At 39.9% G+C, this 27,314-nt stretch overlaps 1 protein-coding gene across 3 annotated transcripts in view; it reads right to left on the bottom strand.

The window, feature by feature from the left end:
• The window catches only part of med23 (mediator complex subunit 23), a 66,298-nt gene that overhangs the window by 20,341 nt on the left and 18,643 nt on the right, over positions 1-27,314 (bottom strand). Inside the window, exons 10-22 of one of the 3 annotated variants that reach the window (XM_055635610.1) lie at positions 21,119-21,214; positions 20,625-20,642; positions 19,694-19,894; positions 17,818-17,961; positions 17,574-17,719; positions 16,858-17,103; positions 16,185-16,327; positions 14,768-14,942; positions 12,881-13,044; positions 10,210-10,334; positions 7,335-7,540; positions 4,021-4,201; positions 3,421-3,591 (exon numbers count right to left, since the gene is read on the bottom strand). In XM_055635610.1, coding sequence (XP_055491585.1) covers positions 3,421-3,591; positions 4,021-4,201; positions 7,335-7,540; positions 10,210-10,334; positions 12,881-13,044; positions 14,768-14,942; positions 16,185-16,327; positions 16,858-17,103; positions 17,574-17,719; positions 17,818-17,961; positions 19,694-19,894; positions 20,625-20,642; positions 21,119-21,214 — 2,016 coding nt within the window. The remainder of the gene's footprint in view (positions 1-3,420; positions 3,592-4,020; positions 4,202-7,334; positions 7,541-10,209; positions 10,335-12,880; positions 13,045-14,767; positions 14,943-16,184; positions 16,328-16,857; positions 17,104-17,573; positions 17,720-17,817; positions 17,962-19,693; positions 19,895-20,624; positions 20,643-21,118; positions 21,215-27,314) is intronic. The other 2 variants (XM_055635611.1, XM_055635612.1) reach the window with 2 other exon arrangements.

Raw genomic sequence — 27,314 nt, 5'->3', positions numbered from 1 at the left:
AGAGGAAGAAAACTTCCAAGGGGAGTAAGGGGCGACTGTGGCTGACAAGGGAACTTATGAAGATTATTAAAATAAAAGTGAAGAAATATAACATAGCAAAAATGAGCGGGAAGCCAGAGGATTGGGTAATTTTTAAAGAGCAACAGAAGATAACTAAAGAAACAATACAGGGAGAAAATAAGAGGTAAGAAGGTAAGCTAGCCAAGAATATAAAGGAGGATAGCAAACGCTTCTTTAGGTATGTGAAGAGGAAAAAATAAGTTAAGACCAAAGTTGGACCTTTGAAGACTGAAAAGGGTAAATTTATTATGAGGAACAATGAAATGGCAGATGAGTTGAACAGGTACTTTGGATCCGTCTTCACTAAGGAGGACACAAACAATCTTCCTGATGTACTAGCCAGAGAATCTGGGGTGGCGGAGTAACTGTAGGAAATTCACATTAGGCAGGAAATGGTGCTGGGTACAGTGATGGGACTGAAGGCTGATAAATCCACAGGACCTGATGGTCTGCATCCTAGGGTACTTAAGGAAGTGGCTCTAGAAATCGTGGACGCATTGGTGATCATTTTCCAATGTTGTATTGTATTGTATTGTATATCTTTATTGTCATTTCCTGAGTATTCACATACCCAGAGGAAACAAAAAAACGTTGCTCAACCAGTGTCCATTCAGTGTGCATTAAAAATAAATAGAAATAAAAATACATATATCATGAACAAATTTAACATTCTACTAAACATTCAACAGGCGTTCCGATCGGCAGCGGCACGACAGTGGCTCTGCTGCAGTGTGTCCAGGTTGGTGGTTGGTGCGCGATACTTTGGCAGGGGGCAAAGTCCGTTTAGCAGTCTTATAGCCTGCGGGAAGAAGCTGAGGAGCATCCTGTTCTATAGATTCAGGATCAGTTCCTGTGGATTGGAGTAGCTAATGTTGTCCCACTCTTTAAGAAGGGCGGGAGAGAGAAAACAGGGAATTATAGACCAGTTAGCCTGACATCGGTGGTGGGGAAGATGCTGGAGTAAATAATAGATTAAATAGCGGAACATTTGGATAGCAGTAGCAGGATCGGTCCGAGCCAGCATGGATTTACGAAGGGGAAATCTTGCTTGACTAATCTTCTGGAATTTTTTGAGGATGTAACCAGGATAATGTGGCTCCCGTGAGGGCGGCTCGGCTCGGGGCTGGAATGGCGCTCCGGTGAGGCGGCCCGGCTCGGGGCTGGAACGGCGCTCCCGTGAGGCGGCCCGGCTCGGGGCTGGAATGGAGCTCGCATGAGGGTGGCCCGGTGCTGGGCTGAGATGGTGCTCCCGTGAGGGCTGCCCAGCGCGGGACGGAGACGGTGCTCCGGTGGCTGAGGCGGCGTTCTGGCAGCGGCGACCTGAATCTGGGGCTCGGCCGCGGGCAAGTTGGCGACATCGTCGGTAGCTCGCAGGTCACAGGCTGGTGCCTGTTTTCCGGAGCTCCCGCGGCAACAGCTGCGTCCGCTGGACTGGAGGGTGGCAGCTTCGACCACCCCGGGCCGTGGAGCTTGAACCGGCCCGTTCGTGGAGCTCAGTGAGCCGCGGGACTAACTTACCATCGCCCTGTGGGGTATCGCCTCAGCGCAGAGGGAGAAGAGGAGGGAAGAGACAGTAACCCTAAGATTTTTGCCTCCATCACAGTGAGGAGGTGCCTGGTGAACTCACTGTGGTGGATGTTAATTTGTGTTAATTGTGTGTTTTGTTGTTTATTATTACATGTATGGCTGCAGGCAACGACATTTCGTTCAGACCGAAAGGTCTGAATGATAAATAAAGGATCTAAGTCTAAGTCTAATGGACAAGGGAGAGCCAGTGGATGAAGTGTACCTGGACTTTCAGAAAGCATTTGACAAGGTCCCACATAGGAGATTAGTGGGCAAAATTAGAGCACATGGTATTGGGGGTAGGGAGTTGACATAGATAGAACATTGGTTGGCAGACAGGAAATAAAGGGTGGGAATTAACGCGTCCCTTTCAGAATGGCAGGCAGCGACTAGTGGGGTACCGCAAGGCTCGGTGCTGGGACCGCAGCTATTTACAATATACATTAATGATTTGGATGAAGGGATTAAAAGTAACATTAGCAAATTTACAGTTGACACAAAGCTGGGTGGCAGTGTAAACTGTGATGAGGATGCTATGAGGATGCAGGGTGACCTGGACAGGTTGGGTGAGTGGGCAGATGCTATTTAATGTGGATAAATGTGAGGTTATCCACTTTGGTGGCAAAAACAGGAAGGCAGATTATTATCTAAATGGTGTCAAGTTGGGAAAAGGGGACGTACAACTGGATCTGGGGGGTCCTTGTTCATCAGTCACTGAAAGTAAGCATGCAGGTATAGCAGGCAGTGACAAATGGTATGTTGGCCTTCATAACAAGAGGAGTCGAGTGAGTATAGGAGCAAAGAGGTCCTCCTGCAGTTGTACAGGGCCCTAGTGAGACCACACCTGGAGTATTGTGTGCAGATTTGGTCTCCAAACTTGAGGAAGGACATTCTTGCTATTGAGGGAGTGCAGAGTAGGTTCACGAGGTTAATTCCTGGGATGGCGGGACTGTCATATGTTGATAGGTTGGAGCGGCTGGGTTTGCATTTTCTGGAATTTAGAAGGATTAGAGGTTATCTAATTGAAACATAAGATTATTTAGGGTTTGGACACGCTAGAGGCAGGAAACCTCAATGTAGGGGGAGTCCAGAACCAGGGGCCATAGTTTAAGAATCAGTGGTAAGCCATTTAGAACAGAGAGTTGTGAGTGTGTGGAATTCTCTGCCTCAGAGGGCGGTGGAGGCTGGTTCTCTGGATGCTTTCAAGAGAGGGTTAGATAGAGCTCAGGGATAGCGGAGTTAAGGGATATGGAGAGGCAGTAACAGGGTACTGATTATGGATGATCAGTCATGATCACATCGAATGGCGGTGCTGGTTCAAAGGGCCGAATGGCCTAGTCCTGCACCTATTGTCTATAATTCAGTAAATGCGCATCCGCAATCTAGCCCTCTTCCTAAAATGCTGTGCATCATCGGAATAGATGTTCCAAAGCCAAGCCAGGTACATGAGTGCTGACAATTATTTTGGCTCAAAAAGTTAGCATTTCTAATTATGCACACACCTAGCGTGGCATATTTGAAATACGGAAAGTTTAAAAAAAATAAAGGGTTGAGAGGCTTTTAGATTGGTATATAAATATGTCAAAATTGTTGGGATATGGCACCTATGCAGGCAGAAGGGATTAGTTTAATTTAGTATCATGTTCAGCAGAGACATTGTGGGCTGAAGGCCGTGTTCCTGTACTATTCTATGTTTGGATAATATACTCACCTTGATTCATATTAAATTAAGAGAATGAATCTGACACATGCAACATATGTCTGAAATAAAGTATCAGTAAGAAGGACACTCACCTTGTGGTAGTTCATGTGTTTTGTGTGCCAATCATCCTGCAGCCAATGCTCTGGAGAATTTTCCTTCACAAAATCACTCACCCTATTCCTAAAATCATTTGGTTTCAACAGCAGCAACTGAATAATGAAGTAACAGACCTGAGCTTCATTTCCTTCATGACTTCGCAAAGCCTACATTTGAAAACAATTTTAATTTGGTGAAATTCAATTATCATTTATATAAAAAGCAGACACTGTTTTACCATGAATTATATAAATTCACTTTAGAAACAAAAATAATTTCTAATAAGCAATTGTGTTGTAAAGGAAGACAACCAGAATTAGATTCTGAATCCCAATTAATTGTTTCCTGGCCACATCTGGAAGGATTCAAATGTGACAACAGTTGACAAAATCACTGAACAAATTTCTAGTTTTTATCTTTGGAGCATTAAAGTCATAAATAAAGGGACAATTATTTTGAAGTTTTAAACATGACATTCTTAAACAAGCATTTGTTTAATTTTCGATTAGTGCTCTGATCATTAACACCCATTAGTCTGAAACATCAACCATGTAGCATGATTCATGAACATAAAAAACGAGTAATAGTGGACTTACCAAACACAAAATCAGTCTGTCCAAGGTGACAATGTTGTATTTCCACACCATATCATTTAGGATTTCAATGCATTTGTTCAACTGTTGGCCTCCAGCAGAGGTTGAAAACTCATAAACAAGGAAATCGGCAAATGTTCGAACATGAGCTACCAAAGCTCTAGCTCCTATTCTCTCCAACACTCTGCATTTAAGGAAATGAACATAATTTACAAGAAAGTTACATAACTTGCAAATACATAATTTTTGCCAATACTGGCAAAAACAACCAAGTAATAAAATGGATATCTGCAAAATTTTGGAATTCTAAAAATGTACAATGTGCAATAAAACTACACGCATTTCACTTTTCAAATATGTAACTGACCGTATATTGCATTAAACAATGGAAACAAGTTTAACAGGTATAATCTTAAGGGAAGGCTGGAATTCAAGAGATTAAATCATAGGTTATTGAAAAAGACGCAAATATATAATAGAAACATCTTAAGCTGTTGAAAATAGACAAATATAAGAAACAAGATGTTGTAGGTAGAAATCTATCATCTATAATACAGTATTAAACTCTTCTCCGGCAGTCCCTCGAGATTGAGGATGACTTACTTCCACTCCAATTTTGTGGGTTCAGACATACAGTGCATTCAGAAAGTACTTTTTCCACATTTTGTTACGTTACAGCTTTTTCTAAAATGGATTAAATTCATTTTTCTTATCATCAATCTACACACAGTTTGGCCAGGCAGTCAGCTCTATGAAGAGTCCTGGTGATTCCAAAGTTCTTCCATTTAAGAATGATGGAGGCCACTGTGCTCTTCGGGACTTGCAATGCTGCGGAAATTGTTTTATACCCTTCCCCAGATCTGTGTCTCGACACAATCCTGTCTCGGAGGTCTACGGACAATTCCTTCATCTTCATGGCTTGGGTTTTGCTCTGACATGCACGGTGGGACCTTACATAGACAGGTATGTGCCTTTCCAAAGCATGTCCAATCAATTTAATTTACCACTGGTGGACTCCAATCAAGTTGTAGAAACATCTCAAGGATCAATGGACACAGGATGAACCTAAGCCCAATTTTGAGTGTCATAGCAAAGGGTCTGGATACTTGTGTAAATGTGATATTTCAGTTATTTATTTTTAATTACTTTGCAAAAATTTCTAAACACCTGTTTTCGGTTCTTCATTCTGTGGCAGTGTTTGTAGATTGATGATAAAAAAAATCAATTGAATCCATTTTAAAATAAGGCTGTAACATAACAAAATGTGGAAAAAGTGAAGAGGTCTGAATACTTTCTGAATGCATTGTAGGCTAATGTAGCCAATGTGGGAGTCACAAACTCTTCCACACATAGGCTAGGGCCAAAGCAGGGAGCTGTTTGGGTGAATCATCCTACCATAACTAAAGAGCAGTCCTAAACTACTATCTACCTCATTGGTGACCCTCAGGCTATCTTTGATAGGACTTTACTGGCTTTACCTTATACTAAACGTTATTCCCTTATCATGTATCTATACACTATAAATGGCTCAATTGTAATCATGTATTGTCTTTCTGCTGACTGGTAAGCCAGCAACAAAAGCCTTTCACTGTACCTCGGTACACGTGACAATAAACTAAACTGAAACTGGTTTATGAGTGGTACATTCCTTCTGCTACTTATGTAGTTACCCTATTTGCTCCTAATGCATAATCTTGAGGTTTTTAATATCATTCTGATTGCACTTCCCCACTTTGAGTGGTCATGGGCCACAGATAGCAGTGGAGATGTTGCATTTCTTCAAGGAAGTTTTGAGAACAGGCTTAAATTGTTTCCTTGAAACAATTCCACATTTGGTGATTACACTCCAGAAATAAGGATGCCCAAAGCTCAATGAATTGCAGCGTGCAGACAACTCTAGCATTTGCATGCTCTTAGAATCAAAGCTCCAAGCCAACATCCTCAGTCCTTTTGCTTACCTTTCATTCATTTGTTCTTTGTGCCTCCTCATATCATTAATTTCCCTCTCCCCTGACTCTCACTTCTGAAGGTCTTAACCCGAAATGTCACCTACTCCTTTTCTCCAGAGATGCTGCCTGACTCGCTGAGTTACTCCAGCATTTCGTGTTCATCCTCAAAATAAAACTGTCCCTATTATCTCGTGTCACTGTCTAACAAGAAAGATTCATGATGAGCTTCTAGAAAAGGTAGACAAATTCTCATCTCAGCAGACAGCCATCGATAATGAAATTCACAAATGTTTTCAATGCACCAACACCACCTCTCCCCAATCGAAGAAAAATATGTTTGCAGATCAAGATCTTGGATTTGACAAAACATTCATGGTCAATTGAGCACATTAATCCCAGCACTTTCAAATATGCTTGAAGATTTCGACTATCAACAGCAAACATCTTAGGGCAGAAGAAAATAACATTGACGCTATCTCTGCAAAATCGTGCAAGTTCACTTAAAAGACTAACCAACTAGCCAGACCAACATCTGGAGAACTGACAACCTAAATATATTTATTCAGCTACATTAGGCATGTCACGTTATCTGTATTCCCAAGACAGATATTGACAAGACACTCGAAACAAGCGTTCTATGCTGAGCTCTATGGGAAGAAATTACTAATTAAATATAGACTGTAGATGAAACTATGTTAGAAAATGGCAAATAATTGGTATTATTTTGGTACCCAAAAACATTCCACAGAAACATTGTGAATTTATGCATGTCAATTTTTCATAGAAACGGGCACGTAAGGCCCATCTTGTCCTTGCCATTTACGCTAATCCCATTTTGCAGAATTAGGACCATAACCGTCTATGCTTTTCCTATAGAACTATCTTCCAAATACCTATTAAATGTTGCAATTGTTTCTGCCTCTACCACTTCCTCTAGCAGTTTGTTCTGGATAACCACCATCTTCTGTAGGAAAAATATCCGTCAGCTCTTCTTTAATATTCTCCCTCTCACCTTTCTTGTGCTCTCCAATTCTAGATCCCCCTGCCCATGGAATTAAAAACCCTGACTATCTACCCTAACAATTTCTCTCATAATTTCATTAAGCTCCGTAAGGTCACCCTTCAGCCTTCTATATTTTAGTAAAGCTAAATCCAGCCAATCTAATCTCTCCTAAAAAAACTATAGATCTTCAATCCAGATGACATCCTGGTGAATCACTTTTGCACTCTCTCTATTGTTACCACGTCCTGTCATGAGTTAATGACCTCAACAATATTATTTAGAAAATCTGCAATGTATTCAAACTTATAGATAGCACTTCTAATTTTATCCACAACATTTGTAGAAAGTCATTGGTTGATTTTTACCTATAGCCAATCTGATTAATGTGATCTGTATCCAACAACATTTTCCAAAGCAGACAGAGGAAGAGTGGTGGAGAACCTTGCATGGAGAAGTGAGTGATGATATCGTTCTCATTGGTCATGGATTTCCACTTCCTATATTCTTCTTCCACATTCTTTTTTAAATTAAATCTACTTTCCTGAGGTACATTGTTTTGTTTAAAAAAAGCCTAAGGCAGATAAAATGTATTGTTAATAAAGAGCACACATAATTTCAACATTAAAAGGGCACATGGAAAAATTGTGATCGCACAATTCTCCTCAGGACAAATACATCACGATTCAATGATGGCCGTTAAATCTAGCTGAACGCGTTTTGCTCTCATGTTGCTCCTGGATTAAAATCTCGTATTTATCCTCCAATTGTTTTAAAAACTGTTTCAAATCAGGAGCAATGATAGAGCATTTGGCCCTTCAGAGTGATTAATGACGATCATCCAAATTCAGTACGCAGGTCTTGTTGTGTGCCAATTTCCACTGATCTCTTTAGGAGTGATCAATAATGCTAATTATTTTGTCTCACGACCTTCAGTGGATGAAATTTACATAGATTTACAACATTTTGGATTAAATTTCTCCTCCTGAGTCCTAATGGCCATCTTTAAACTGTCACCTCTGGTTCTGGACTCCCCCTTCCTCAGAAACATCTTTCCTGCATTTCATCTACCCACTCGCACAAGCATTTTATCAGTTCCATCCTTCCAGGCTCCAATGAAGATAAGCCCAAAGGTCCCAATCGTTCCTAATATATGTCAGGTTTCCATCCCTGTAATTCGTCTGGAGAATTTTCAATCTATCGAAGCACATACATATTCATGAAGAGACCTAATCTGCACCCAATTGTCATAGTATGGTCTCACAAAGTCCCTGGAAAATTGCAGTAAGGCATCCCTGCTCCTGATCTCAATTTCTCTCATTATGAATATCACAGTGCCTCCATAACGTTTGGGACAAAGACCCATCATTTATTTATTGGCCTCTGTACTCCACAATTTGAAATTTGTAATAGAATAACATGTGGTTAAAGTTCATATTGTCGGATTTTAATAAAGACCATTTTTACACATTTTGGTTTCACCATGTAGAAATTACAGCAGTGTTTATACATAGTCCCCCCCATTTCAGGGCACCATAATGTTTGGGACACAGCAATGTCATGTAAATGAAAGTAATCATGTTTAGTATTTTGTTGCATATCCTTTGCATGCAATGACTGCTTGAAGTCTGCGATACATGGATATCACCAGTTGCTGGGTGTCTCGCTGGTGATGATTTGCCAGGCCTGTATTGCAGCCATCTTTAGCTTATGCTTGTTTTGGGGGCTAGTCCCCTTCAGTTTCCTCTTCAGCATATAAAAGGCATGCTCAATTGGGTTCAGTTCGGGTGATGGCCATTCAAGAATTGACCATTTTTTAGATTTGAAAAACTCCTTTGTTGCTTTAGCAGTATGTTTGGGATAATTGTCTTGCCGGCCAATGGGTTTTGAGGCATTTGTTTGAACATGAGCAGATAGTATATCTCTTCAGAATTCATTATGCTACTACCATCAGCAGTTGTATCATCAATGAAGATAAATGAGCCAGTACCTTCAGCAGCCATACATGCCCAGGCCATAACACCCCCACCACCGTGTTTCACAGATAAGGTGGTATGCTTTGGATTTTGGGAAATTCCTTCTCTACTGCATATTTTGTTCTTGCCATCACTCTTCAATTAATCTTCATCTCATCATTCCACAAGACCTTTTTCCAGAACTGTGGTTGCTCTTTTAAGTGCTTCTTGGCAAACTATAACCCGGCCATACTATTTTTGCAGCTAACCAGTGGTTTGCATCTTGCAGCGTAGCCTCTGTATTTCTGTTCATGAAGTCTTCTGCGGACAGTGGTCATTGACAAATCCACATCTGACTCCCGAAGAGTGTTTCTGATCTGTCAGACAGGTGTTTGGGTTTTTTCCTTTATTATAGAGAGAATTCTTCTGTCATCAGCTGTGGAGTTCTTCCTTCGCCTGTCAGTCCATTTGCGATTAGTAAGCTCACCAGTGCTCTCTTTGTTCTTAATGATGTTGACAGTTGATTTTGGTAAGCCTAAGGTTTGGCTGATGTCTCTACCAGTTTTATTCTTGTTTCTCAATCTCATAATGGCTTCTTTGACTTTCATTGGCACAACTTTGGTCCTCATGTTGATAAACATCAATAAAAGTGTCCAAAGGTGATGGAAAGACTGGAGGAAAGACTAGGTGCTGTGAGCTATCTTATACCTGCCTAAGGAGGCATTTAAACACACCTGAGCAATTACAAACGCCTGTGAAGCCATGTGTCCCAAACATTATGGTGCCCTGAAATGGGGGAACTATATATAAACACAGCTGTAATTTCTACATGGTGAAACCAAAATGTATAAAAATACCCTTCAATAAAATTTGACAATGTGCACTTTAACCACATGTGATTTTTTTCTATACTGGGTTTCATTTGCCCACGTAATATCCCTTCCTGATAAATTATAAAGGGAACGTTTTATTTATTTTAAACGTATTCTTACGTAGATGCCTTAAGCAAGATCTCACACAAGCAGAAAGAGGCTCCTCTTTGGAAGCCATCTTAAGTTAGTATCAAATTATTGTCTACCCTAAAAGTGTAGACAACGTTCATTGTCTAACAGTGTTTCTTCATGAACCTTTGCCCATTTGGTGCAGAACAGACATAGTAAAAAGTGGAATGCACAACAATATACTTCAGATTAAAGAGTTTTATTAACAAGGTTGCCATCTTGTTTACTGTCTCACCATGCTAACATTTAAAATGTAACTGCAAAACTCAAACTAAAAATGACCTTACCTGCAATGGAGCCGGGAAACAGCTGAGAGTGTGTGAAGCCCAGTTGTGAGGAGTGAAAACCATGATTGTCTGTAGAATGTCCTTACACCAGGTTCCTTGTATAGATTCTGAGCCTGTAAAAAAGTCTATAATTTTTTTAAGAGATGATAAACATTAAAAAATTGTAAACTCTACAGAATTATTAAGGATGTGGTATTTGGTGACAATATTGGATCTGAAAGACAGCATTCTGGAACCATGATTCAGAATTCTCTGGCTGTAGCAAGACCTATTTCTCATCTATCCATTACACCTGCTTTTAAGGGCCTGTCCCACTTGCCGATTTTTTCGGTGACTGCCGGCATCATTGACTGACTTATCAGGTCACTGAGAAATTCGCAGCGTGACGCGGCATGATGATGTATGACGGCGGTGTTTTTTCAAGTGTCGCAACATTTATTTTTGTCGTCGCTGGATTTTGAAATGTTCAAAATCTTTTGGTGATATTGATATGGCGCCGGCAGTCGCTGAAAAAAATCGCCAAGTGGGACAGACCCTTTACCATGAGCCAATCCCCTGGTGGGAGCTTCCTGAATGAAAGCTTGAAACTGATTGGCAGGGTCATGGTCAAACCCAGAGAAATACATAAGCAGCCTGTTATGCCACTCTCCAGGATGAACTCGCTGTAAAATTGCTGGGATGTTCATTAATGTCAGACATTTAAAAACAATTAACATGAATATACTTCTAATAAAACAAAATTATAATTGAAAAAAAAAAATCAGTTTAACACGTCACAATCAGTTCAAACATTAACTGTCTTTCCACCTCTCAGTTGTTCGCGTTGCTAACACAGTGCCACAATTAACCTGCTGCAAATTCCATAGCACAGCTATTGGCAACCTGTAGAAGGCTGGTTTCAACGGAATTCATTGCCATAGAAGGCTATGGAGGCCAAGTCAATGGATATGTTTAATAATAATAATAATAATAATAAATTTTATTTGCGGGTGCCTTTCAAAGTCTCAAGGACACCTTACAGAGATTAACAAGAGAGAAAAAACATATAGTTGGAGTAAAATAAATAATAAGGACATCACCAATACACAAATTAAAGACAGAAATCGCTCCAAAGACAAAAAAATCAAAAACACAATGTGAAGAGAAAGCAGCGGCAGCTAAAGCGCGCTAGCGTCCACTCTCCCTTCCAACAGCCATCTTGGACACAGACTAACATGTTAACTTACACACAAAAAAAATCATCCCCCCACAATGATTGCCACTGTAGGGGAAGGCACAATTTCCAGTCCCCATCTCCAGTTCTCCCGAAGTCAGGCCTATTGAGGCCACCGCTATTGCCTCTACGGAGGCCCGATGTTCCTGCCCGTTCTGGCCAGGTGGTGTTGCCCCGGCATCGGGAGAGTCCTTTCAGCGGCTGGGCCACCTGGAACAGCCGCTTTGTAACTGGGGACCGCGGCTCCCGAAGCCGACAAGGCCGCGCCGGTTTGGAGCTCCCAGGCTCCCGATGTTAGAGTCGGCGCCGCCCGCTCTGCTCCGCAGACCCGCAGCCTGGAGGTGTTGAACACGGCGGTCACAGCTCACCGGAGCTCCAGCGCGTCGATCCAGTGCGGCGACCCAGGCAAGGCATCGCCCACTCCGCTCCGCAATAGCGCTCCAGCGCTGTGCCGCCACCGAAGCCGAGGTGCTGGGCGGTCCCCGACAGGAAACGGCGCTCCACGCCCGCTGGTAGGCACCGAGGACGGGTCGACGGGGCAGCCCGGAGAAAAAGCTGCCTCACCAACCAGGTAGGGACCGAGAAATATTATTACCCCCTACCCCCCCCACATTAAAAAGTAATTTCTCCCACAGACAAGGCACAGAACACACTAAAACTTCAAAAAAAAAGTGAATTAAACGGACGGCTGCTGGTTCGCAGCCGTTCCCCAAGATGGCTCCTCCAACACCACCTGTTTGGCAGATATAGATAGATTCTTGATTGGAATGGGTGTCAGGGGTTATGGAGAGAAGGCAGGAGGATGGGGTTGAGAGGGGAGGATAGATCGGCCATGAATGAATGGCAGTAGACTTGATGGGCCGAATGGCCTAATTCTGCCCCTATCACTTATGAACATAAGATGTTCCATCTTGGTGCAAGGAAAGTCATAGGACTGCAATCGCTTTTTGTGACGAGGGTGAGGTAGTCATGGAGATTAGTGGACAAGAGGTTGGTATGGTGATGACAGTGAGGCCGGGTGGCGAGGCCAAATTACTACCATAGCCTGAGAGGTGTGGGGAGGAAGGGCCTTGGGGAAAGGTGTGAAGGGTGTTTAGGAGACTGAAGGAGAAATGGGTAAAATTAAATCACTCAATGGGGCCCTACTCAGGTTGGAGTTCTCATTAGACCCGGATCTGTTAAGGAGTCATAACTCGTCAGGCTTCACCGGGCCATCGAGAACCTGATCAAATCGCATGGAAAACCCAGGAATTTACAACTTAGCAGGCTGTCATGCCCAAGGTTTTCCATGTGCTCCATGCCTAATGTGCAGAGCACCTAGAAATGAAAATAATGGACTTCAAGTAACTTGCATGAAATCCCCAATTTCATGCAAAAGTAAACTGAATAAGCCTATTCCAACAATAGATAATTCACAATACAATGATAACAAAACAAAATTTACATATTACCACTTACCAGTTACATGTGTTGCCCTAGCTAGAGTAAGAATTAGAGCTCTGTTAAGTTCCTCGGACTCTGCAGAAAGTACGGTTTTAGGATCACTGAGGAAACGAGTAAACTGAGGCTGGACCTCTGAACTGCCCAAGGCTGTGATGAGCCGGAGAGCGGTGCTTTCAACACTAGATAATCAAAGACAGAAAGTGTAGCTTATGATTCAATTTTCTAGTTGTTTCCTAGTTGAGATTTATGAATGATAACCACAGCCCCATCCATTTCACCAATGATTAATCCCTCTGCTAGATTTTTCAATTAAATTTGAATCAGTAAATCATCAGCATAAACTATGGATACCAATAAACAACCACAACAGTTAAGGTAATAGTAATATTTCTGACAGATTGTTTTGAAAACCTAACAAGTCTATTAATGTCCTCAGCAAAAACTACCTGTCATCACTTTTTGTAGTGAACTATAAGGAACTCCATTTCCATTCTGATTTCCTCTGATATGACCAAGCATACAACTCTTAATTTATAAACAAAACGTAGCGTTTCAAGAAGTTTTGTCACATCCTATGAGCGTTTAAAAACATAAATAAAATTTGTTGGAATTCTTAGGCATTTGCATAAAGTCTTTAGAAATAACAAAATCATGTCAGTGAAAATGCACAATCCCATCTTTTGTTTGGAAAACAAAATGAGATTAGATATTACAGATTGCATACTTTACAGATATTACAGATTACAGACATTCAATAGGTCTACGAAGGATGTCAACTCTCTTACACTACATTCAGCTCTAGTATATCGACAATAAGAATACCAATGTCAGGGTGCTACTCACTGACAACAGCTCAGTTTTCAAATCCATTTTACTAGATTGACTGTAACATTAATAAATTATGAAAACTCGTATGACCATAAATAGCAAAGGGTTGCTTCCACCATTTAAGGCAGGGGTCGGCAACCTGGTTCTGCATAGGGGCCAGGACGCATATCTGTAAGCGGATGGCGGGTCACATCTATCACGTGTACACATGAATCCCGCCCCATATGGCAGGCATCAAATCACATGTTCACATAGATCCCGCCCCTTTGAGGACACCATCTGGAGCACTGACCCCTAGTTACGGGCGCTCACAAACATGGCGTACCTACGGACCATTGCCTTGGCTCTATCCTGAAGGCAGTGACTCAAATACTCACACTCACTCGCCCCCGGGCTATTGACAACCCGGATCCCCACAGTGAAGACCAGACACAGAAGGTGCGCTGCTTTGCGCAGGACGCAGTACAGCCAGAGCTCGGCGCTTGCCGCTGCTCGATGGCTCCGCCATTGCGGCCGCCAGCGCAGGCCGCCTTGCGTCATCGCACCTGGGCACAGCGGTCTCAAGACTGGGAGGTACCAGAGATGACGGAATTCTGCGGGCCGGATAATTCCGGGAAAAAAAATACGCCTTATGATTTTGGGTTACGGGCCGCATTTGGCCCGGGGGCCGTAGGATGCCGACCCCTAATTGAAGGAATTAGCATCAAAATGAGATTCTCATCATAGTCAAGAGAAAATAAAAGATAGATTTAGATTCTGACCAATCAAAATGTAGAATGCTTTTACCACAGATTACTACTGATAGAAATCGTAAGACAATTGGATAACTATTTGAAATGAAGAACCTGAAGTTCAATGGAAGAAAGCAGGGTATGTGAGATTAAGATAGCTCTAGCTGCGTGCAAGTTGATTTCTGTGCTGAAATTTTCATTACTCAACTCAAAGACAAACTCAACAAAGGCATATTTTAAGCATTTCAGAATCCTCACTTTCCCCACAATATTATTTATATTTAAGATTCGTGCATTGACATACTAGCCCCGTTATTCTTTGAAAAGACTACAAATAACTTACCAGAGGTGAAGTTGATTTTGATTGGTATGTGGCACTGCTGCCAATGAATGAAGATGGCTTAACAGTTGCACCCTATAGTGGGGCTGGATGTGATGCATGCGGTAGCTAAACATCTCCAGCAGAGTGTGCAAGATTCCCCATGCATGTGACTTGAAAACATTTGGTAAAAGCTGGCCTAAAAAGAAAGTAGAAAGTTAACTTCCTTGCACACAACATGGATCCATGTAATATCTTTTCAAAAACCTATTTTAAATGGGTTACACCCATTACCCTGTAATGAAGAATTACAATTTAAGGATAGGGATGCTGTCTTGGAAATGTCATTCTTTGCCATTATTCAATGGTACAAATGCAACTGCAAAATTAAATAATAACATTACACATGACTGCACTGTTACAAGTAAAAACATTTGTATGCTCAGAAAATTACAATTCTAGGAAAGAGAGATACTAAATTTTGAGAAAGAACTGTATGGCATATGTATAACTGCAGTCATCATGATCTCAAATAAATTGCTTCCACCCCACCAATCACATTTTCATATTACAAATAATTTTAATTTCAATTCATGAATGAACTCTAGCTCTTGCTAGCTGTAAACAGGTTATAGAAATTATGGCACTATCAGATCACATATAGGTAGTTATTTTTATTTTGCCATGAACCAAAAACATGTGATCGAAAAGTAACCATTCCTAGAGAACCAAAATAATTATTTTTCCAAAACCACTATTGTTGTGGTCTCCTACTACTTTCAAAAGTAATGTTAAGAATTTTCATAGCAAATTGACTATGAATATTCTAACTTGACAATTTATATGCAGTACAGAAGGCTAGAGACAAGGGGGCATGATTTTTTGTCATACACCTATACCTTGCAACACTGAGTTGGCAGTTCTTTGGCTTCCTCAACCAAGCTTCCATAATGGCTACAATATACCAGTCCCATGTATCTTTCCATGCTTTAAATTCATTCTCCTTAGCTGAGAACCTCTTGCATTAAAATAAATGCAACTTAATCCAACAGTCTTTCCTCACTCCCTGCCGTGATCCTGTCTGTCTTGTCTACTGAACATCACTGATTTGCATTTCAATTTGAAGTTTCTTATCTGCCTCACTACTTTTTTGGATCTCACCCCCTGCCAATCTAATTTAAGTCTTTCACGAATTTAGCAATGGAAGATCCATGCCACTGAATCCCAGCATTTAACATTTGCATATAGATTAAAGAAATACCCAAAAGTCTAATTCAAACAAAAAAGCGATAGAAACAATGCAAGTCTCCATCAACATATTATTGAGTTCTCCGGTTCTCAAAGTATAATTATTTACCCACCTCAAAGACATGCAACAATCTTCAAAGTAATTCATTAACAGGATGAAAATTACTTATTTAGACTTCATCGATTCACTTACTGATAAAACCTTTAATTCCAAGGGATTCAATCTCCATGTAAACCAGAAGACGACTGTAAGTTTCTACCAGAGCAGGGGCCAATGCTAGGCTTGATTTGGCATGGGCTAGTTTGATCACCCTTGTAGCTATGCTGTGAATGAGGCTGAAATGCAGAATACTTAAATCAATCAAATTCAAACATTGGAATATTGCTAAAGAGCAGCAGTAATGTTTGTTTATTTGTATCAAAATAATGATAGCCTTTGACTAATTAAAGCAGCAATTGCTTGACAGGTAGAATAAAAGTAAACAAACCATGTGGAATGCAATACAATTACCATTGTCAGGGTATTAATGCCCAAACATATTTTAAATATCTAAGATTCAATCTAATGTTGTTTGAGTCCAAGAAATATGTTTATTACTTCATTTGGATGAACTCATTTAATTTCTCTTAAAATACATTGTTTTAATGCATGCTATTAATAGTTCTAGATGTTTATTATTAAAACATTTTTTTCTTGTCTCGTCATTTATGACCACTATTATTTTCTAAAATAATATTTTATTTTATGAATTGCTTCTTCCTATCACTATAACATTTTTTTCTGTTTGCCACAGACTAATGAGAATGAGCATAGGGTAACCTTTCACAAAAAATGTAGTTGATCAGGATTAAATACTAATCATTACCTCATTTTGGCATGGACTGTTAGTGAATCCAATAAGTTCATTCGCAAGGGTGTTATTGATCCTGAAGCTGTGCAATTTGTTCCTGGAAGAGATATCCTCAAGCTTCCATTCCCATATATTGTTTCAACCAATACTCCCATAGGTAATGTAAAGTACTCAGAATTAGTGGAATAAGCATTGCACAACAAAGCAATCTTGTAATCATTCATCTGTAGGCTTTTATTCCTCAAACTTTGCTGCAAAAACCTGTTTGGAAATAATGAAACAATTTATGAATTACTTTGCTTTCTTGTATTTATTATTAACCATTAAAAATCATCTCTCATAAATGCTGTCAATTTATTTTCCAATAAAGGTCTTCCAAATGTATTGGATCATCCGTTTGAAGATGACGGCAGGCCTTTATCTAGTCACTGTTATTAATTTATTCATCCTCACTTTAAAGATATACATTGTTTATTATACAAAGCCATATGTATCAACTAAAGATACTGCCATACACAAACTGCCTAATTTTAATTGTATTTTTATCATGCTAAAATATATGTTAATGGCAGGAAGTAATCTGGCCATGTCTATCTAGACAGTACTGGAGAAAGGGAACCTAATGCCTTCATCCATGCAGGCAACGTGTGCTCTAATCCATTCCTCCCATTTAAATATTAGGGCCACTGCTCTGAATAGCAAACACAGTGACTTTACATTTAGCAGCTTACTCATGGTGGAGTTTGAGAGAGTGAGGGATGGGTATCTGCAGTTTGGAATTATCATTCTGAGCCTTCCTGTTGAGATGTATCCAGATACAAGTCATAGCAAAAGCATGAGTTGACTGTGGCTTGCTAATGTCAGGTACAGGAATGCACTGCAAATAAAGAAAAATAAGCACACATGAAAATTTGGAAAGTTCTCTTCTTTCTCTACTCAAATAACTGCAATGGTAAATTGATGTAGACATCCTACTTCTTTCTCTGGGTACAGAAGGTCAAACAGCTTCATCACTGGAAGGAAGTCAGCCAGCGCATTCTTCTGAATACTGCCAGAAATGAACTGTAATAAAACCCACATCAGATGGTCTCGGCCTTTAATTAAGCCTCGGCCTGCCAGCTAAAAGATAAAGACAACAAAGATGCAGAGATATTGCTTAATACTTCCAGGTAATGATTGGGTACAGGAAAATAAAAATTCAAAACAAAATGATAATTGTGGTACAAGTTACAGATCTTATTGTGCAAATGCCTTAAATGTTGGATAGCATGGGGAAGATATTTAATTTTGAAAAGCTTTGAGGAAATGATGGCTGGGGCATTGTAATTTAATGGCTGAACATGGATATTGAGCACACATTCAGCTCTTGAGCCACATAGCAATATTAGTTGTAATTTTGCCCATCAGAGGTATGACAGTGGGTCTTCATTATATCACTTCCATGCTTGATTATCCTCCCAGCACTAAGACTTCCAGAATGGCATATAAAACTCCAAATGTGTTCGAACCAATCAAAATTATTTCTTATAATAAATTCAGTACATCAAATATGAAAAATTATAAATCAGCCTTACTTGCTCCATTGTCAAGTTATCAGCCTTAAAGATTTATTGCTATATCTTTCTGTTCTTACTAATCTGCTTATTTGTTTACATTTTCAGTTAAGTTTAGTTTATTGTCACGTGTACCAAGGTACAGTGACGAACTTTTGATGCGTGCTATCCACGGCTTTTTTGGACAAAAGCCTTTTCTCCATCTATCAACATGCATTCTAATTTTAATAATACACCTTTTAAGTAAGCTTTATTAAAATGCCATGCGACAGCCACCTTTATCACATCAGTCACACCGCTCTCATCATTACACAATGATTTCATTAAAAAAACAACTCTTATCTAAGGTCACCTTCAACTTCACATGATTTCCCCACTGCATTTTTGTATTTTATTTTGCGCTGTGAATTCTAAAAAATAAGTTAATTAAAGTGAATTCTAAAAAATAAGTTAATCAAAGTAAAATTAGGTTTTTTTAAAATTGCTTTTCCTTTAATTGAAGTTATTTAATTACATTTCAGATAATTCAGATCTCTAAATAAATGTCAGTTGCTGAAGATTTTCTGTGAAACTGTAAAACCCTGACCATTTACTCACCAGCATCCTTCAGTATTACGAGATTCAAGCAGTTTTTCTAATTTCAGTCCAATTATCGCTTATAATAATATTGTTTTGAACATTAATCATCATTAGTAGTTCTTCTTGACTGTGCTGATATTGTTTTCACTTTCCTTAATAAAAGTAATGTAAATACATTTTCTCTAACCCTCCCATTCTCTAAAAAAATATTTTCTCACATCCAGTTCTGTAGAAAGTTCTTCAGCATCAAATATCCACATGTGTCATTGCATGCTAAACATGTCCACCATGATCCATTTTTATGTCTGGTTTTCAGCACCTGCAATTTTTATGTAGGAAGGAACTGCAGATGCTGGTTTACACGAAAGGTATATACAACATGCTGGATTAACTCGGCGGGTCAGGCAGCATCTCTGGAGAAAAGGAATAGGTGACATTTTGGATCGAGATCCTTCTTCAGACTACAATTGTTTTTGCTTATCAATATCTAGCTATGAGCTTGTTGTAAACTGAGCCCCTTTAATAATGTGCAATTTTCATCGGTTTTTATTCGCATGTTGTCAGCTCTATGTCATTGGCTCAATCTGCTAATTCAAAAACCTTTGTTGTACAAGTATATCTTCCTATACACTCAATAAATAATCATGGATTAAATGGTGAGCTGATTGCAACGCAGGTCTGAAATTATACATATATCCATTTGTGTACCCCAAACATACCTTTTGGTGTAGTGATAACACCATGTGTGGGAAGCTAGCAAATTGAAACAATACAAAAAAAATGAGCTGACTGGAGAGGTGTTGCCACAACAATTGACTGGTGCCTCCATCATCAATTTTTTCTTCTGTCTCTGAGCGTTCCATAGCATAAACCACTAAATCCACAAGCTGATCCTCCAAAACTGGGCAACGTTGCTTGTGCTGTAAAGTAGACACTTATTACACTCATGAACATTAAACACAAAGATAGGCTTCTCACGCAAAAGAAAATGAACAAAGCATGAAATGCTAACCTAAACACACTGCAATGAGGTATTTCAGAAAGCACCTAATTTGCATGTAGCGTAAAAAAAAGATGCAATGATTTGCCCTTCTCCCCAAATCTGCATATTCAGAAACACATTTTGCTTTTTTTCCCCCAAAAAGGAGACTCAACTTTGGTCAACAAGAAACTTAACCATACATGTTCTAGTGATCAAATTTGTAAAGCAGAGGTTTTTTTTGTGTTTTCTTCCGAGCCTAAGTTCTATTACTACCTACATATAAAATTAGCATGCTTTCCACGTGTGATCATGAAACTTAAAAAAACTAATTAAAAATTGTACTTCCTTTGAAAGCATGCTTTACGGTCCCTTACAAAGGTACGGCTACTTTGAACACATCTGTTGATGCCACTTTCATATGCAGTTAACTAGTTTTCACAGATTAACAAAATAATATTTTCTAAATAACCTCTCCATGACAACTTTAAAAAATCTTAGGTGCAAGAATTGCAACAATCACACATTCTGTAGCAGACAGCGACAGACACCACTACATACTCTACGTATACCAGCATGCAGATCTACTTTATTCTCTAAAATGGCATCAGTTGCTACCAAGCAGTCAGCGTCTCGTTAGTCACAATACAACAGTAAGATTGTAAACATACCTGAGCAATGTTCAAGGTCTAGAGCATTGTAGGATGGGCAGGACAAGACAGGACAGAACAAAAATAAAGGAAGAAAAAAAGAAAGACATAACAGTGACTATGAGGCCAGCCTCAGAATGCCCCAGACAGGCCAAGTCCCACAAAAACCAATGTACAATTTCTCATGTTTGAGGCTGGCCTAATAGCTAAAGCAATGTAAATAAAACTCAAATCACGTATTTCTTTACATTAATTCTACCGATTTTTCATAAGATACTGCATTTACAGTATTTTACTATTCCCATCCACAAGGCAATGTATAACTGGAAGATTAAAACTGTTTCCCTATTTCAAGTAACTAGAGTAAACCTATTAGAAACTGATGCTAACTTACAGTCTAGCTATTCTTGCTGAATATTGTTTTGCTTATTTAGCCATAGTAACAGAAAAGAGAAAAACAGTGCAGGCTATATTTAGAAGTTAAATCCAAGGCAATATACAGGGAGACACAGTACCTGTTTATTTAGACCTAGCATGTTGCAGACCATATCTCTGGAGTAAGGTTGTTCTAAAACATATCTCAATAGAGCAGTCTGTGGGTCAAAAAGGTCCTAAGGGAAACAAAATACACACAGTTGATATTCGTTTTATCTTTCGGGGAGTGTTTAAACACAAGCACTCATAATACCCAACTCTGAAGGAAAAGAAACACCATTAACAAATATATTTGAACTTTAGTTATGAAATATAGTACAGTAAATACTTCACTTAACATTGAAGTGGCTAATCATAAAAATCTGGAATTTTTGGAAGAAAACAAGTTTCCAGATGCAGTGATTTTGATGGAGTTGTGTACCAGATAACTAGACCTAGAAAAAGAACACAGGTTAGTCTGCGTTGCCAGTTAATGAGGCAATGGATCATCTTGTGTTTTTCTACATTCCTCACTGATCTCCATCTGCTCTAATCGTGTACAACATAGATCTGATAATCGTAAATCTGAACACATTAGATAAATGAGCATCCCCAACCCTGTAAAAGATAGAGAATTCAAAGATATATAATTCCATGTTGTTTGTCAAGAAATGTCTTATGATATTTAGCTCAGAAAGGCAATCACTTAAAACCAGGCTGCCTATTTATTGACTCTCCAGCCAGAAAAAAACCTTCTCCCAACATCTACTTTGCTAAAATTGGATTTGGGTGTTCAATTTCAATCATAAAATGTTAATTTAATTTGAACAATTTGTATGACAGTTCATTCAATTAAAATTCAGCTATGATAGCAGTAATATAGAATCGTTAATCTTTCAAAGATGCTCTAAAGTTATTGATACTATATTCCTTCTCAAAGAAATGTATATAAAATGTGGAGTGGGATTTATATAATTTGGCCATTATGAGGTCTAGAAAATTTCTTCTATTCAACTGTAAAAAATGGAAATTGTTATTCAAGTCCAATAGTGTGCCGTCACCCAATGGGTAGGCCACTCACTATGTGAACCGTCGGGGGTAGGGTCATGTGACCGGGTAATGGCGGGAAGGAGTTGTCACGGGGTTTAGGGGTGTGCCCTTGTATAAATATAGAGAGCCCCGGGTCAGCCTTCCCCCATTTGCGTGTGTGTTGGTCTCTTTACTTCATCAATAAAGATCTCTTTGATTCACCACGGTGGCTTGCTTATTCGCCCGCCATAATAGTAATATAAAGGTAATGGATATATCCCTTACAATTTGATTGCAATAGCTTCTGCTTTTATGTGATCAGTCCCTTTAAGGTTTTCAAATATGGAGTTGTACTAAATTTATTTTCGAATCATGTAATATCTATTTTGAATCAGAAACTTCCTTAAAGATTCAATAGGGTTTAAAATGCATTCAGTATTTACCATCAACTTTCCTAATCGACTCTGCCATTTATTTCCTTTAATGGTTTGCTTTCTTTGTGGCTTAAAGATCTAAACAATTCTTCAATGTGCTCATATAATTTGGAACTGCCAGACACCAAACCTGCAACCCACTTACTTTACTAAGGCTGGTATTCCGATCTCAGATTTGTTCAAAATTTAGATTTAAAAATGACAAAAGCAGACTTCAGAACTTTACCCAAAAGTACAAATCATTATCTGTATAACTTCATATCCGTACAATTTCATGATCCATACCACCATGGTTCTATCACACCACGTTTCTATGTTCTTGTCTGGGGCACACAATCCAGGAGCAGAAACCAGAATTCCAAACCAGTTTCCCATGAGCATCTACTTTATTAACACATTTCTGCTTCATATTGGAAGAAAATCATAACAGCAAGTTTTACTTTGGTATTACTTACCAAACACGATTTAGGTCAATGTAGACATGGTTACTGATTTTTTTTAAATGTTGCTAATTCTTTAAACCAGTTACCTAATCGGTCAATTCACAAAAGTCATGTATATCAAGACAAATTTTCTGTAATGTCACACATGACCAATCAATACATACAGAAGGAATAATTATATTAAAGGGGAGGGGATAATTACAAATGTAAAAAACGCAGTTCTCAGAATCTGGATATATTCTTAAATAACGGCATGCTTGTGTAAAATGCATTAGGTAAGCAAATATAACATATATTGGCAAGATAGAGAAGTACAGTGGGATGAAATTGGCAATTTACTTGAATTAGACGAGATGACTATGATCACCATTGATGTGTAATTGTCCCATTACAAGAATTATAACATGACGTTTACATAGACTGTTGCTGCTATTTGTGAGATGATGATGGAAAAAGTGAACAGGAAGAATGATAATTTGTCCACATTTTATATTACAAAGAAGCAACAAGTTAAAATTTACCAAATAGTCAAATAAATGCCATCAATTAAGATGAGAAAATAAATGGATCTTTATGAATACAATTTATAAATTCAGACCACATTTCATAAATGCAACTGTGCAAAGTTTAAGCTAGCACAATTTAAAAATGTCATAAGAAATAAGAGTGTTGGTCAAAGAACTTGAAAGATCTTGTAATGTGTAAAGCATTGAATCTCACAAAAATAAGGAACTAATTAGAGTAAAATGGAGGCTAAAATCATAAATTATAACGTCTAGTTTTTGCTCTTTGTTCTAATAATGGAAACATTGGCTCCACAGTTCTCACGCTACATGATCTGCCAATTCCAGCACTTTCTTTTCAGGTTAAAACAAATCAATTGTTCAATAAATAATAAAGCTGTGAAGCATCCAAGTTTCCTCCTGTGTTAAACAGATTAAGTATCTTGTATTACAAGTGTTCCTTACAAGCAAAACTTGACAGTATTAGCTTCAAGCATTGTTTTTGTTTCTTTAGAACATCTGTACCAAAATTATGATCAGTAGTATTTCAGTGACCTCTGAAATTTTAGCAGTATTTCTTTGCTTAACACTTGGCTGCTGAGCACTTCTGCTCTTCCTTTACTTTAATTATGTGGGAATTGTCAGTACAGGTGCACAACCTTTTATCCGAAAGCCTTGGGACCAGACACTTTTTGTAATTCAGAATTTTTCGGCTTTCGGAATGGAAGATTTTTAGCGTAGATTTTAACGGCTGGCTCAGTGGTAGAGTGCTCGGCTCGTATCCGCAAGGTCGCGAGTTTGCGCCTCGATCCCGGCAGTTACTCGATCGCGAGTTTGAGTCTTCAATGTAGATTTTTCTTGCAGAATAGGAGAGAATAGGGAGGGTTAGGCTGGGATCATTCTCTGCGAGATGATCTTAGTGCGGGAGACAAGTGTAGGAGAGGTGTACTGACTGTGTGGGCAGAACTTTGGAAGTGATTGCCCACCATTCTCAAAAGCCGCTGTGTCTCCCTGTCCCTCCAACTCCAGAGGAACCCGCTCCCCGATGGGCCGCTACGGCGACAAGTGGCAGTTCGCCCACAGCCCGAGCTGCGCCCCCTCATCCGCAACCCGGGTTCCTCTGGAGTTGGAGCGGGGCTGGGCTAGAGTTGTTGCTGGCTGTGAGTCTCTGGGATCTCCGTGCTTGCAGTGGGCCTGGGGGTCGGTGTCCCGATGAGGGGGCGCAGCTCGGGCTGTGGGCGAACTGCCACTTGTCGCTGTAGCGGCCCATCGGGGAGCGGCTTCTGGTGGTCCTGACGTCTCTCAGCTCCTGTCCAGGGGGATGACCGGAGACGTCAGGACCAACAAGAACCCGCTCCCCGATGGGTCGCTACAGCGACAAGTGGCAGTTCGCACACAGCCCGAGCTGCGCCCCCTCATCCGCAACCCGGGTTCCTCTGGAGTTGGAGCGGGGTTGGGCTAGAATTGCTGCTGGCTGTGAGTCTATGGGATCTCCGTGCTTGCAGTCGGTGTCCCGTTGGTCCTGACGTCTCCAGTCACCCCTCTGGACAGGAGCTGAGACTGGGAACTGTACCGCCCTTGCCCCCTCCCTCTGCAACTGCAAACAACCCCACAGTTCCCAGTCTCAGCTCCTGTACAGGGGGGTGGCCGGAGACGTCACAGCCCGAGCCATCAGCTTCTGTCCCTACGGGGACAGCGGAGAGCGTGTTCCTCTGGAATTGGAACGGGGCTGGGCTGCTGCTGGCTGTGGGTCTCTGGGTTCTCCGTGCTTGCAGTGGGCCTGGGGGTCGGTGTCCCGTTGGTCCTGACGTCTCCGGTGGCTGGCACTGGCTCCAACGTGAAGACAGTGCAAAGCCCCCGCGCCGGTGCAATGCGCGGGGAGCTGGAGAGGGGAGGGAAGGGGTCACACACATGGCCGGGAAGCAGAGGGGTGTAGGTGGGGTGAAACTGAAGGGAGCGACAATTTGCTGCTGCCTGCCCGCTGAGTTAAAAAGTTCCCACGCAAGACTCACGATACACTGTGTATCGTGAGTCTACCGTGGGAACTTTTTAACTCAGCGGGCAGGCAGCAGCAGATTGTCAATTATTAACCCTCCCGCGCAATATACCCTCACCTTCTCTTTTATGAATGGGGATTTAGTTCCCCTTTCTTCGAGGACCGACCGGAGGTTCCGCTGTCACCTCTGCGGGCCGCCCTCGGTGAACGTTTTCAAGGACCTTTCTTCAAGGACTGAAAAAATGTCCGCTATTCGGAGGTTTTCGTTATTTGGATCTTCGGATAAAAGGTTGTACACCTGTACAACACATAAAAATGGCGTTGCCACATGACATTTAAAAGTTGACATTTAATGACTATGATGCTCACCCAAAAATAGGTGCTGAGAAAATAACAAATATATCATTTGTAATACAGTAAATATAATTTATTTTTCTTTAAATTTCTAACTGAGGTGACTTACCAGATATACAATTCCACTTCATGTGTTCAATATCTCCAAAAAGCAAATAATTGTTTGCAACATTCAGTAAATACAAAAGAGCAAAACCAGAAAATGCTACTATTATTTATGGCTATTGATTAGCTTGCTTGATACTGCACCTACTTTGTGAAAGCATATTATGTCTTAATTTGAAATGAATCAGATCTTTTGCAAAATACTAAGAGCTTTATAAATAAAATTAAAATATTAAGCAGTTTGTACTGCAAGCCAACGTCTATATACACATTAATACAACCAATATTCCTTGGCACTTTCAAGATAATTGTCTCTGAACACACATGATAAATAAGTTTATATCTTAAACATCAGAATTATCTTGCAACTCTTATTCTGTTAACTAGTCATAGATAGAAATTATATGTTTTATCTGTTTGCTGTGAAAAATGACCTCTTACCAACAATGCTTGCTAAAAAGCCTAGTATTTTGTCAAATCCAATCACCATTCCTGAATAGTGATTGGATTTGGCTTCCACCAGAATTGTTGCTATTCAGGTGGAAGTCCTGGACCGCCCTAATGGGTTACGTCCAGTATATACTGAAATATTCAAGGAGGGTTAATCGATTAGTTCACCCTACCACTAGACTCCCAAACAAGCCCAATTTCTCATCGAGACTCAGTGCAAGTTCTGAGATGCCATTAATTTTAAGGATCACAGATTAGAATGGAAAGGGTAAACCATTTAAAAAAATATTTTATTTTATATTTATTATTGCAAGTATTTTTTGTCTGTTATTATTTTTCTACAGCATTCCTAACTTAAAAAACAATTTGGATCAATTTTATTAGTTTTAAATTCTTCTGAGCTGTTGAAATACTTGATAGCTGTACAACTCTGCCTTTGGCTTTGCTTTCTGTTAAAGCTTGACAAGGCTTTAGAAGGTTGAGACCTCGACACTTTGGCAAAAAAGATCAATTTGTTATCAAACCGAGGGTCATGGAGAGCCAACAAAATTGGCCCCAGTAGCTGAATTGAGCAAGATCCAGCCCACCAGAAAAAGCTGTTTACAAAAGATGAAAGCATTATGTCAACAATTATTTAATACACAACTAAAGCTAGAATTTGAAGATAAACTTGTGTGCAGTGTTAATAGCAAATGTAAAGTTATGGACATCAACTTCTATTAATTATCAAACTACATATCTAGCAAGAATGGAAAGTTAAAATGTATTAAAAATGTTAAGGAACCCTCAATATTAAAACATTGATCCTTGTTCTCTAAACCTTTTATAGTCTTACCCCTTTCCTTGTCTATGCTATCTCCTCCTCCAGCCCGATAATCTTCCAAGATACACGATCCTCCACATATAAAATCGCCCACCACCGATGGTCATGTCTTTGGCTGCCTTGGCACTAAACTCTGGACCTCACTTCCAAAATCGATTTG

The sequence above is a fragment of the Leucoraja erinacea genome, chromosome 5 (assembly GCF_028641065.1).
Source record: "Leucoraja erinacea ecotype New England chromosome 5, Leri_hhj_1, whole genome shotgun sequence".
Classification (NCBI taxonomy): Eukaryota; Metazoa; Chordata; class Chondrichthyes; order Rajiformes; family Rajidae; genus Leucoraja; species Leucoraja erinaceus.
This window is presented reverse-complemented; position numbering and strand designations above follow the sequence as displayed.